The 11,658-nt window shown below is 51.5% G+C and overlaps 3 protein-coding genes across 10 annotated transcripts; 2 read left to right on the top strand and 1 right to left on the bottom strand.

The window, feature by feature from the left end:
- Window positions 1-67: 67 nt before the first annotated feature.
- On the top strand, window positions 68-2,470 carry LOC122389533 (eukaryotic initiation factor 4A-II-like). The gene is made up of 2 exons (XM_043381678.1): window positions 68-589; window positions 1,150-2,470. The coding sequence occupies exons 1-2, from the start codon at window positions 446-448 to the stop codon at window positions 2,377-2,379; spliced, it is 1,374 nt and encodes a 457-aa protein (XP_043237613.1). The 5' UTR covers window positions 68-445; the 3' UTR covers window positions 2,380-2,470.
- Window positions 2,471-3,353: 883 nt separating this feature from the next.
- Window positions 3,354-4,851, top strand: LOC122389529. The gene is made up of 3 exons (XM_043381673.1): window positions 3,354-3,476; window positions 3,678-3,779; window positions 4,092-4,851. The coding sequence occupies exons 2-3, from the start codon at window positions 3,756-3,758 to the stop codon at window positions 4,461-4,463; spliced, it is 396 nt and encodes a 131-aa protein (XP_043237608.1). The 5' UTR covers window positions 3,354-3,476; window positions 3,678-3,755; the 3' UTR covers window positions 4,464-4,851.
- LOC122389528 (ribosome production factor 1-like) lies at window positions 4,710-11,656 on the bottom strand. 8 transcript variants are annotated; one of them, XM_043381670.1, is made up of 7 exons: window positions 11,459-11,539; window positions 8,372-8,465; window positions 7,489-7,641; window positions 6,731-6,964; window positions 6,180-6,425; window positions 5,637-5,815; window positions 4,710-5,375 (listed from the first exon to the last, which is right to left on the bottom strand). In XM_043381670.1, the coding sequence occupies exons 3-7, from the start codon at window positions 7,630-7,632 to the stop codon at window positions 5,207-5,209; spliced, it is 972 nt and encodes a 323-aa protein (XP_043237605.1). In that variant the 5' UTR covers window positions 7,633-7,641; window positions 8,372-8,465; window positions 11,459-11,539; the 3' UTR covers window positions 4,710-5,206. The 8 variants fall into 8 exon arrangements, with proteins under 8 accessions (XP_043237605.1, XP_043237607.1, XP_043237604.1 ...); XM_043381672.1 differs by lacking the exons at window positions 8,372-8,465; window positions 11,459-11,539 and adding an exon at window positions 11,579-11,656; XM_043381669.1 differs by lacking the exon at window positions 8,372-8,465 and having other exon boundaries at window positions 11,399-11,567.
- Window positions 11,657-11,658: the final 2 nt, after the last annotated feature.

Genomic DNA, 11,658 nt, shown 5'->3' with positions numbered 1-11,658 from the left:
CTAACCTCGAACGGCATTGGCCGGACGACGTAGAATCTTCGTCGTCCGGGAGACTCCGAACCCGGGGTAAGATTAGTTACGTTAGTTTACTTACGATTGCTGACTAAACTAAAGCTAGTGTGTCATCCTAGCCTAATTAATTGCCAGTACCCTGGAATACGTAAATCCGTCACCTTATGACGGGACACCGCTCGCGTCGTCACATCATAATTAGCGCCGAAAGCCCCGCTGTCGGCGGTGGCCGGCGGGCCGGCCGCGGCGGTGACCCGGTCGTGCTCCCCTGGCCGGTAGGCTGTGCCGCCGCGCCCGCCGCGGGCGGTGCCAGGGGCGGCCACGGCGCGGTGGCAGCCGGCGCGCGCCGCCAGTTCCCCTCGCGCGGCATGGGTTGAGGTCCGGACGCTCTCAGTGACAGGTAACCGACCCAGGGCCGGCGGGACTCGGCACCATGGCCGACAAGATGAACGACCAGGAGCTCTACCAGCTGTTTGAGCGGCTGCAGAACTGCGTCGACCAGATGCGCGTGATGCAGAACCTGCAGGAGAAGGAGCACCACAACCTCTACAGGAGCATTGTCAAGCTGGACAAGCAGGTCAGTTTGAGTTGGGCACGCAACAAGAATGGTTGCGATAGTTCGGGGTCATGAGTGATTGTGTAGAATATTTTGGACTTTGCGATTCCGTGGAATGATGTAATCTGTTTCGTGGTCAATTATATTGTTTGTTTGTTGGAGGTTAGGGGCGCGCCGACTGCGTGGTCATTTTGCGCCCACGACCATAAACGGCAACGGCAACGGCAACGACCATACCATGCTAAAATACCAATTCTCGTGGTCCATTAACTCATAGTTCTGCGATATTAAGCATGAGAAAGCTGGTGCTCATAAAACTTGTGTTATGGCGAGTGTTATGGCGAGTGTTATGGCGAAAAAGACAATTTGTTCGATGAGGAATCACCAAAGAACAGACACCTAAAAGCCCATATAAAATACAAATATAAACGTTCATGCTGCGACCGCTTGAACTTATTACTAGTCTAACTCGATTCGCAATTGAAAACTTACGTAAAACCTGTTTGTGCGGAGTTACATTTCAGACTGATTCGAACCTTGGGATGATTCGAACATTGACCTCGCCTCTGTGTGTTTCGCAGGTGAGCTACCTGGCCTCCCAGCTGAGTGCGGGAATCCCCACGAAGAAGGCGGCGCCGGCCGGGAAGCGGCGCCCGGCCGGCGGCAGCGGAGACAACGCCAAGAAGCAGTCACGGCCGGCACCCTCCGGCGACGAGCGAGAGGACGAGAAGAGACCCAGCACCGGCGAGGACCTCTCCTCGAACGAGACGGACAGCAGTCACGCCGAGCCGGGCGAGCACTCTCCGCGCGGCAGGAAGGGGCGCCGCTCGGAGCGCCGCTCCCGGCGCCACCGGCGCGCCAAGCGGGCCAGCGAGGGGCGCGCCCAGCCCGCCTCGAGCGGCCTCTCTGACGAGCCGCTGGTGCCGACGTGGACCGGGCCACCGGCCGACACGTTCGCCGCCCTCCAGCTGAAGCCCGATCTGATGACGGGCATCCAGGCGTCTCCGTCGGGCGCCAGCGAGCCGACGCCGTTCCAGCGGAAGGTGCTGCCGGCGCTGCTGCAGGACGCCGACGTGGTGGTGCAGGCGCGCGGCATCGGCGCCGACGACGGCAAACAGGCTGCCGTCGCGCTGGCCGTGCTCAACAAGGTGAACCCGACGCTGCGCGCGTGCCAGGCGCTCGTGCTGACATCGTCACGGGACGCGGCCAAGCAGCTGCATCGCGAGCTGGTCGGCCTGGCAACCTTCATCAAGCCGCGTCTGACCTGCCATCTGTCGATCGGAGGCACGAGCGTGCGCGACGACCTGCGTGACATGAGCGCCGGCTGCCACCTGGTGGTGGGCACGCTGGGCCGGGCGTTCGACATGCTGCGCCGCGGCGCGCTCAAGGCTGCCGAGCTACGCATGGTGGTGCTGGATGACGTCGACACGATGATGACGCGCCGCTTCGACAAGGATCACATCTACGCCGTGCTGGGCGACGTGACTGCCGAGGTGCAGGAGCGGTTGCAAGTGATGCTGTTCCTCTCGCTGATGCACGAAGACATTCCTAAGATGATCACACTGTTCGCCAAGGCGCCTGTGACGCAGGTACTGGTGGAGGCGCCGCCGCCGCCGTCCGGAGCTAAAGACGCACTCGGCAAGACGGCTGACGCCGGAGAGGGGACGATAAAGAACCCAGGATTGGAGGACGCTGTTATGAAGCTGGCTGAGAAGCTCGGCGAGATGAGTATGCCGGTGCCGGTGCCGGAGATCGTTCTGACCCAGCCCCCCATGCCAGAGGCGATCGCCCAGGGCGTTGTCGAGGGATGAGCGCCCGAACTGCTCCGTAAGCGCGCTGAACGTCCCAGCCGCTCATGTTATCAGAGGTCCTATTTTTGTTAATATACGCATGTTAAACGAATACTTGTTTTTCAGTGGGTATGAACGACCATTGGTGAGGCTCATTCTTTTTCGGGATGAAATCTGGCTACCATTTGGCATTTACTTCTATCACCTCACCATTTAGTTGAACATACGGGATAAGAAAGCGACAGAAATCTGTAACTTAACGTTAAGAAGTCTTCGCAAAATATTAATTTGCGACACTACACTGCCAATATCGTTTTCGCAATATGATAAGTTTGTGTGTCTGTGGGGGGGGGGGGGGGAGGGGGGATGCCGGGTGGCCTGCCGGGCTACGACGAAAATGTTTATGAACACCGCACAGATTCTTCGTGTGAACGGATGGCGGTGCCACATACCGTAACGTTGTCATGGAAACTGAAGTAAATTATCGCATCCCATTCATTGAGCATACACATGGAGTTTTGTGGCATACACCAGCATACACCATGCAGTGGCTTAGTTCACTGCATAAATTCATCATCAAAATTTGCATGAGGGATCACCTAATTTGCTTATGAAGAGGTTTGTGGGAGTTTATCTTTGTCTGGCAGGGCTTGGTTCGTGGGACGTTTATTTACGATTAAACCGCAACCGCAGGAATAATGTGAAATTACACAGAAACCCGGCGTTCAACATCAAATAGTGCCTGCGAGGACAGGAGCATGGCTTGGAATTTCTCGAGAAGATTTAGGAAGGCGGTATCTGATGTAATTCGATGCGAAAGGATAACTCATAATAGGCTTCGTCGGTACATTGGTGCAGGCTTGATCATATTAGCAGCAACTATCATTTTCCTTATATGTTTCCATATGCTTTTTACTCTCATATTAATGGTTTTAAACGTAATAAGCGCAACTATTGATAACGCAAACCGGTCTACCCATTCGCTGGAAATACAGCGTTTTGACGACGACATTCATGTTGAAACGGAAATAGATCCCAAGCTTGAAATCAGTCGCCTGTTTCTTACGACTCAGGAGAAGGGCTGCAAACCTCGAAATACCGTAAAAGATTTCGAAAAGGTAAGTCACCTCCGCAACATAAATTCAGAGCAGCTTTTCTGATACATAAGCACCACTAATTGGTTGTTTATTGGGGCTTTAGGGCGCGCCGACTGCGAAGGTCATTTTGCGCCCATCACCACTAATTGGTCTACATGGCATGTTTCTATGCATTGCCTACATAACACATATGCAGTCTCATAATAGCACCAAATATTTCAGGGAACTGAAGTGTTCGTCGAAAACGACTACTGCTTCGTCCGCTTTTTCAACCACAGCGAAGAAAGCTACGACCAGCAGATGCGTCTTTTCCAGATGTTAGACGTGAGTAATGTGTGACAGAGGTGAGTAAAACTAACGCGCGAAGAGACTTCGCAACTCTTGCCCAGCAATTAGAGGTTGCCGACAGGGTTGTTTGATCACCCTCCGCGACTATGTCAAAATATAGTTTAATTTTCAGTAAACGTAGTGCTTTTTCTCGAGACAATCCACTTTCCACCACGTTAGCAGAATACTGCAATCGATTTCCACGTGTTAGCTGTCATGATTGTATGCTGTCAGAGTCCGTTCAGTGTGTGTACTCTCTCCCCCTAATCCCCAGCTCGCTCTGATTCGTGGCCATCCCCTCCTCGGCAGGACATGCCGCTGCAGCAGTCGGACGATCCCGCCACCTACGAGGCCGTCCAGCATCTCCAGTTCACTGATCAGCTGTACGACCTACTCGGCCGGCCGGTGAGCCTCCAGTGCAACATGCGCCGTCTGCTCTGGATATTCCCCGTCACCCCAGCACGCGCCGAACAGCTTGCCGGCTGTCGCTGCTTTGACACACTCCACGCTCGGATCAATGTCTGTCTACAGACCAAGGACGACCTGGCGAGGAGGGTGCACCCCTGGAGTCTGGAGACGACCGATGCGCCCACGACGGAGCCTACGAACGAAGGAACGGGGAGGTATCCCCCGGGTTTGGACAGAATTCTGATGAAGCCTGCTGACATGGGGCTGGTGTGAATTGAGGATATGCTACACTCTACAGGAACGGTACTGGCAGCTCCAGTCCCCAGTTCTCCAGCCTTCCCCTTACGGGAGCGACAGACCGAAGCTCGGCGCTTCAGATGTGAATGGGATGTTAGAATTCCTCCCTGGGAATTTGTTAGTGTCCTGGTATCCAACGGCTACCTTGGAAGGCGTTCTGAAGCCAAAATATGTCTGCTGGAGATCGAAGAGGATATTCCTTCGACGGAAATAAAATCATCGTGTCATACATTATTTGTATTATCACGCTAAGGCAGCCTGATCGATACAAAGGATAGAACGTTTCAGTCCCTATTTGAAACTGTGCTTTCGTAATGAAGTTCAAATTTTGAAGTGGATAATACACCAAAAGAGCAAAGAGGCACATACGTGTTTTCTGCCAAGGGGTTTATAATATGCATAATACAAAACAGATCTCCGCACTTCCCAATCCGCTATCCTGTCAATGGATAAGCAAAAAGAACTCCAAAGGATATTGCCAATGTGACACCTTTCTGCTGATGTCACAGATCGGGATGATTTCTAACAGCAAGACGCTCACCGGTCCATTCCCACTTTGAAACAACTTCATCCCATCCAAAGTTTACAAACATACCAAAGTTCGCAGCAACGCACACCACACCCGGTCGTAGCTCCCGCCCTTCCCCAGACTCCCCCGCCCCGCGTCGGGCCGCCCCGTCCCCGTCACCTTCCTCGAGTCCGTCCGTCTGAGCGTCCGATTACAGGTGGAACTTGCGCCGGCTGTCCTCCATCTCGTGGCGCTTCCTGATCCATTCGTACTCGCCCGTTTTCGAGTCGAACGTGCCCTTCTGCAGCGAGCGCAGCTTGAGAGTGAAGCGCGGCCCCAGTTCCCGCAGAGCGCACTTCTTCTCGTTTTTGAACTCGTACCTGACGATGGAGAGAGAAAAGGCCGTCAGTGTGCTGTGTAGATAGAAATTGGATGCGTAATGACCGTCGTCAACCGCCCTTGAACCCTATCAAACAAATAACACACACAATTTTGATCGCCATGGGCTGTCAATTACTCATCACGGATAATGTTTCACTTGCTTTGTGTACCATCGTGCCAAGTGAACTAACCACCCGCGGTACCTCCCAGTCCCACCAGAACCCTAGTCCCTCCCACCAGCCTCAAGTCTCCAAACTCACCGGTGGTGTCTGAAGAAGATGTAGTCTCGCTGGTTGTGCAGCGTCATCACCCGGCGGCCCTTGAACTCGGGGTCGAAGTGGAACAGCGAGGCCAGCATGCGGCCCACCCGGTGACCCAGCATGGTGGTGAAGTTGTTGAGCACCACCTCTGGCCGGTGGTGGGTGAACTCCTTAATCCGCTGTCGGAAACGATGCGATGTTCGACGTTATAAGTAGGGCGAAGGTAATTGGTAACGGAAAATAAGCGAGAATGCAGTGATAGCGCAACTACAACTGCGAAGTGTTATAACACGTCTGTCATCTGTCAACTCACTGTATGCTAGCTGTTATTAATTGGGTGTGACAACACCAATTAAGCCATTAATCCCAATATTTCGGATCTTGCGAGAACAGTTACTCGCCTTGTTATGCTTTTAGCTGTACAAATGTTTTATTTTCGATTCTGAAACCCAGTTACCAGCCCATTATGATTTTCCACCGACCATGGAAGCACTGCCGATTTCGGACGGCCGACCAACTCCGAGGTAACTCGGCGACACGTACCCGCATCTCGGCGCTGAGTTTGACGTTGCTCAGGCGGTAGAGGGCTGACGGGCCGTCCGGCAGGTGGACGTGCAGCAGGCCGTTGGCCATCACCTTCTTGCTCTTGTCCTCGTTGATGAAGATGAGGTCCGTGTAGCCCTTGGCGGCGGCCACGCGAGCCGTCTTTTTGACGGAGCTGAAGTTGCGGAGGCGCACCTCTGTGTTGGGGATCACCAGGGCGAGCTCCTTCATAAAGTCACGAGTTTTCTGTAAGACAACAAACGAACGTTAGTTAAACAGCCTGAGGCATTAGCCATCAATCATGATGCTTTTCATTTCAACAGAAAAAAGATGCATTTCTAGTGAAAAGCTGGCTGATGTAGATAGTGCTTCGATTCAACGAAGTTAGTAGTCAGATATGTGAGAAGTAGAAAACAGTGAAAAACAAAATAGCATACATTAATAGCACAAATTACTTGTCGTTCGCCCCAATTATGCGACCAGACTGCTTGGAAATGGCATGCTGGTCGCTGGATGTACTGTGAATCGGTCCCCCCCGCCCTCCCACCGACCGGCGACGGGAAGTCTCCGGCGGTGAGAAGCACGCGCGGCGCCGCCTCTCGGCCGAAGTAGCCGCCAAACTCGTCCAGTCGGTCGGCCTGCTGGGTCTCCAGATCGTCCGGCTGCACGGTCGTCACGTCCGGAATACGCAGCGTTTCGATTGTGTGCGGCTGCAGCACCGGAGGCGCGTCCTTGCCCAGCTCTTCGCGTACCTTCTGGCGCTTCTTGCGCGCCTCGCGCTTTTCCTGGAGAGAGAGAGAGAGAGAGAGGGTTAAATGAGGGAGCAGCATGTAAGGGACATGAGAGAAGCTAGAATGAGTGTAAGAGGGATTGGACAGAACATGTGAGGCACAGCTGAGGGGAAAGACATACAAGAAATGATGCTGTAAGCTGACATGTCAGTGAGAGGCACATGAATGAGACATGTGAGGGAAGGAACAATGATACAGGACTGAGGGGCAGATGAAGTAGGGACAGTGGACATGCAGGGGACTGGGAAGGGGACATGACAAAACAAGTAGAATATTTATGGTCAGTGGACTAATAAAGGAGTGCAAAAAAGAGCACATGCCATGGTGGAGCAGCAAAGGGTTAAATAATAGGTACCAGACAAAAATGAACTGTTGGCTGCTTCAAATACTGAAATATTCAGCATCTGTAGTGGTTAGTTTAGGCCAGTAGCTCAGTGCTTAGGAACAATTACCATCTCAAAGCAACCAGATGATAAAATAATATTTTGAAAATAGAATAACAATAATCATCAACATACCTTGTTCTTTTGAAGTCTCAGCTCCCTCCATTTTTCCTTTCTTATGTTCTTATTTTTATGATCTATGCACCTTTCTGGCAATAATGGTGTTGCAGCATCAGAAGAAGATGGTTCTCCTGGCTTGGGCTTGGACCTGGGAGCCATGTTTTATATCTGTGAAGAGCAAAATGCCTGTGAAGAAATGTATCAACCTATCAGATATACTATTTTAGTTATGCTCAGAGAACTAAGAACATATTGCAAACAAAATGCTGTCAATAATGCACAGAAGATACTTAACCTAAAAAAACTGAACAAAAGGCACAAGATAGGAACCCACTCAGTATCAGCGCAGGGAAAATGCTTAAAAAAATAGAATGAGAACACTCAGCTAGTTACCACCTGCATCCTGCAAGGTGCAATGGTTTCTGTGATCGTAATAATGATTGAATTGCTAGGATTGGACCTGTGGCACAGGCAAGTTTTCTGCTTTTGGTGAACTGTGGCACAGGTCCAATCCTAGTAATTCAATCAATATGGTGATCATGGAAACCATTGCAGTTTGCACTTTGCAGGTAACTAGCTGAACCTCCACATTCTATTTTTTAAGCATTTTCCAATCATCATCAGTATAAAAAATGATTGACTAATTATCACTTAGTGAGTTCATTTTCCTGCTACAGGTATGACCTTTATGTTTCATGTTTTACTTGGCTGTATTTATCGAAGCCCCTCTGGTTCTGCCGAAGAAGATCTAAACAAGATTGGATCTCTATTCAAGCAGGCTACCAGCTCTAGATATACACATGTAATTATTGCAGGCGATTTCAATCTGCCGCAGATCAACTGGCAAGTGGGTCTTTCCTCAGCCCCTCCCTCGCACTGTTCACATGGGTTTGCTGACCTGTTGAACGATGCATTTCTCTACCAGCATGTTGACAAGCCTACCAGATTTAGGCTCGGTGAAACACCCCACACGCTTGATTTAATCTTGTCATCTGAAGAGGCCATGGTTAAGAACTTGGAATATCTGCCTGAGGGGTGTTCACGGGCACCGCACACTGCTGCGTGCGGTGTGTGCGGTGCGTCCAGCAGGCGTGGGGGTAGGGGATGGGTAGGCGGCTCTGACGTCACGGCTGCGTGCGGTGGACGGATTCCTGTGGCCGGTCCCGACCGGCCACAGCGGTCGCTGTGTGCGGTGACGGAAGGCTGACGTAGGGACGCAGTGGGCGGAGCTTGGAGGCTGTGTGCGGTCCAACCGCACACAGGGCCCGTGAACAGCCCTCTGGCTTGGGGACAAGCGACCACATCATGCTCCAGTTCCAAGTGGCATGCTACTGTCCTCCCACTGAGTCTTTGGAGCGCCACCTCAGTTTCAACAAGGGTAACTTCACACTGCTCAACCAATTAATGTCTGAAGTAGAGTGGCCATCAAGTACGTCTCTAGATACGCACGCCATGTACGATTTTATCAAGGCCAAACTCTTGGAACACTCTACCACTTGCATACCCTTTACCAAGTCAAAACGGAAAAACAAGAATATCTACATTAATGACGAAGCCATTCGGTTAAAGAAGCAAAAACGGACACTGTGGCTGCAGTACATGCAAACCAGAGACACGATCGACTATGCCCGATTCTGTCGTGCGCGCAACAAGCTCCGAACACTCACTCGGAACCTGCGGGCGAATTTCGAGAGACATCTGGCGACGAATCTACGAACGAACGCTAAAGGGTTCTGGCGGTATGCAGGCACTCGACTACGGACCAAGACTAGAGTGGAGGACTTGAAAGCAGAGGACGGAACGATGATTCGTGGGGATCGTGATAAGGCTAACCTGCTCAATCACTTCTTCCACAGTGTGTTCACGACCGAGGACCCCGTTCTGCCGGCACCACCACCTGTTTACCCTGGACCCCCACTGACCAACATTGATATCAGCACTGGTGCGGTCAGGGAGAAACTGCTGAACCTAAAGATAGACAGCTCTCAGGGACCGGACGGACTGCATCCTCGCATCCTGCGGGAAACGGCACTGGTTATGGCAGAACCATGGGCGCGCCTCTTCCGTTCTTCATTGAACAACTCCACCTTACCAAGCGACTGGCGCAGGGATGAGATCGTCCCCATTTTTAAGAAGGGAGTGAAGGACAGCCCTGCAAATTACCGACCAGTGACATTGACGGCCGTGCCATGCAAGGTCCTTGAATCATTGGTTCGTGACCAGATGATGACGTTCCTCATCGATACTGATCAGCTGAGCAACCTGCAACATGGCTTCAGACAGAAGAGGTCGTGTTCTACGCAGCTTCTTGAAACTGTTGAAGATTGGACCCGTGCACTGGAGGAAGGAGACCCGGTCGATGCCCTGTACTTGGACTTTAGTAAGGCGTTCAATTCGGTACCCCACCAGCGCCTACTGTTGAAGCTCCAATCTTGTGGTATTGGGGGTCGCCTACTCGAGTGGATCAGGGCATTCCTTACTGACCGACAGCAGCGCGTGACAATTAATGGTACAAAGTCGGACTGGGTTTCAGTTACCAGCGGCGTACCACAGGGGACGGTTCTAGGTCCCTTGTTGTTCCTGGTCTTTGTTAATGACTTGCCGGCCTGTGTCTCATCAGGGCTTAAGCTATTCGCAGACGACACAAAACTCTATAGAAGTGTCGGTCAGGCTGCGGATACTGTAACCTTGCAGAGAGACCTCGACGCTCTGCTGAGATGGTCCGAAAACTGGCAGCTTCCCTTCAACCAGTCGAAGTGCAAGTCCCTGCACCTGGGTCTTCGAAACGCCAATCATATATACCACATGGGAGACACCCAGTTAGAACAGACTTTGGTGGAAAAGGACCTGGGAGTCAAGATAGACAGCCAGCTCAAGTTTCGGGAACAGGCCGCCGCTGTCATAGCCAGAGCGTCGCACATCCTGACTGTCATCCGACGATCTTTCGGAGTCATTGACGAGATTACACTTCCAATGCTCTACCGGACTATGGTTCGCCCCCACCTTGAGTACGCCAACGTGGTGTGGGGACCTTTCAACCGAGAAGATCAGAAGCGCATTGAGCGTGTACAGCGGAGAGCCACGAGACTGGTTGCCAGCATCCGCCACTTGCCATACGAGGAGAGACTTCGGAGCCTGGACTTGCCATCGCTCTACTATCGGCGCCGACGGGGCGACATGATCTTGGTCTACCAGGTGCTTCGACGGGGAGTGGATGTTGACCCATCCCAATTCTTTACCGCGGCAACAACGACCAGAACTCGGGGACACAAGTGGAAACTGTCCAAACCAAGAGCTGTCTCCAGGGTGCGGCGGAACGCCTTCAACATACGAGTCCTAAACGACTGGAACTCTCTGCCCCCTGCTGTGGTCGATGCGCCCTCTGTCAACAGTTTCAAGGCCAGGCTTGACAAACACTGGGCTCACGCCAAGTACACCTTACACTTCAATGACTGATGCAGTGACACACTGACACATAGCTCGTCACGTCCGGATCCAAGAGGCCGTAAGGCCTTCCTAAATTCCGCATACTATAAGTATAAGTAAGTATAAGTATAAGTATGTTTTAACATGCGGCATGGCTCCACTTCTTGTTCCACTTTGAAGCCTTTTGATCTGAGATCCCCAATTTCCAAACCAGTTTACTTTCTTCCCTACAGCCGAGCCCCGCTGACCTTGAACGGGATTGGCAGGACGACAGAGAATCTTCCTTCGTCGTCCGAGACATCGAACGCGGGGCTAATAAAAGTAAGACGTATTTATTCCCAAAAAGTTTACAAAACTGTCGCCATCCCAAACGATGAAATTGAAATGATTTAAAAAAGTACCTTGACCTGAGAAACTGAAACAATCACCGTAGCCCTAATCTGATGAAGCCATGAGTGCTTATGAATATTCTCAATGACTGAAATTAGAAGTTGATTACCTTGTCTAGCAGGTTTTCTGATTTAGGTGAGCTTTAATCAAATAATAATTTATAATTTACCTTCAGAAAGTTCAATATCACAATCGTCTTTACGGTCTTTACGGTCTTCACTCAAAAACGCGTGGAAGCGCTGAAATGTATGAGATCGTATTCTAAATGAGAAGAAAGTATAATGCTCACGTAGTTGGCCAATGGGAGTGAAGTACTTCTGCTCTTTGGACTTAACGACCAATCGTAGGCTAGAAGAAATGTTCGACTAG

The sequence above is a fragment of the Amphibalanus amphitrite genome, unplaced genomic scaffold (assembly GCF_019059575.1).
Source record: "Amphibalanus amphitrite isolate SeventyFive unplaced genomic scaffold, NRLGWU_Aamphi_draft 000361F_arrow, whole genome shotgun sequence".
Taxonomy (NCBI): domain Eukaryota; kingdom Metazoa; phylum Arthropoda; class Thecostraca; order Balanomorpha; family Balanidae; genus Amphibalanus; species Amphibalanus amphitrite.
The sequence above is the reverse complement of the archived record's forward strand: the minus strand, read 5'-3'. Positions and strand labels throughout refer to the sequence as shown.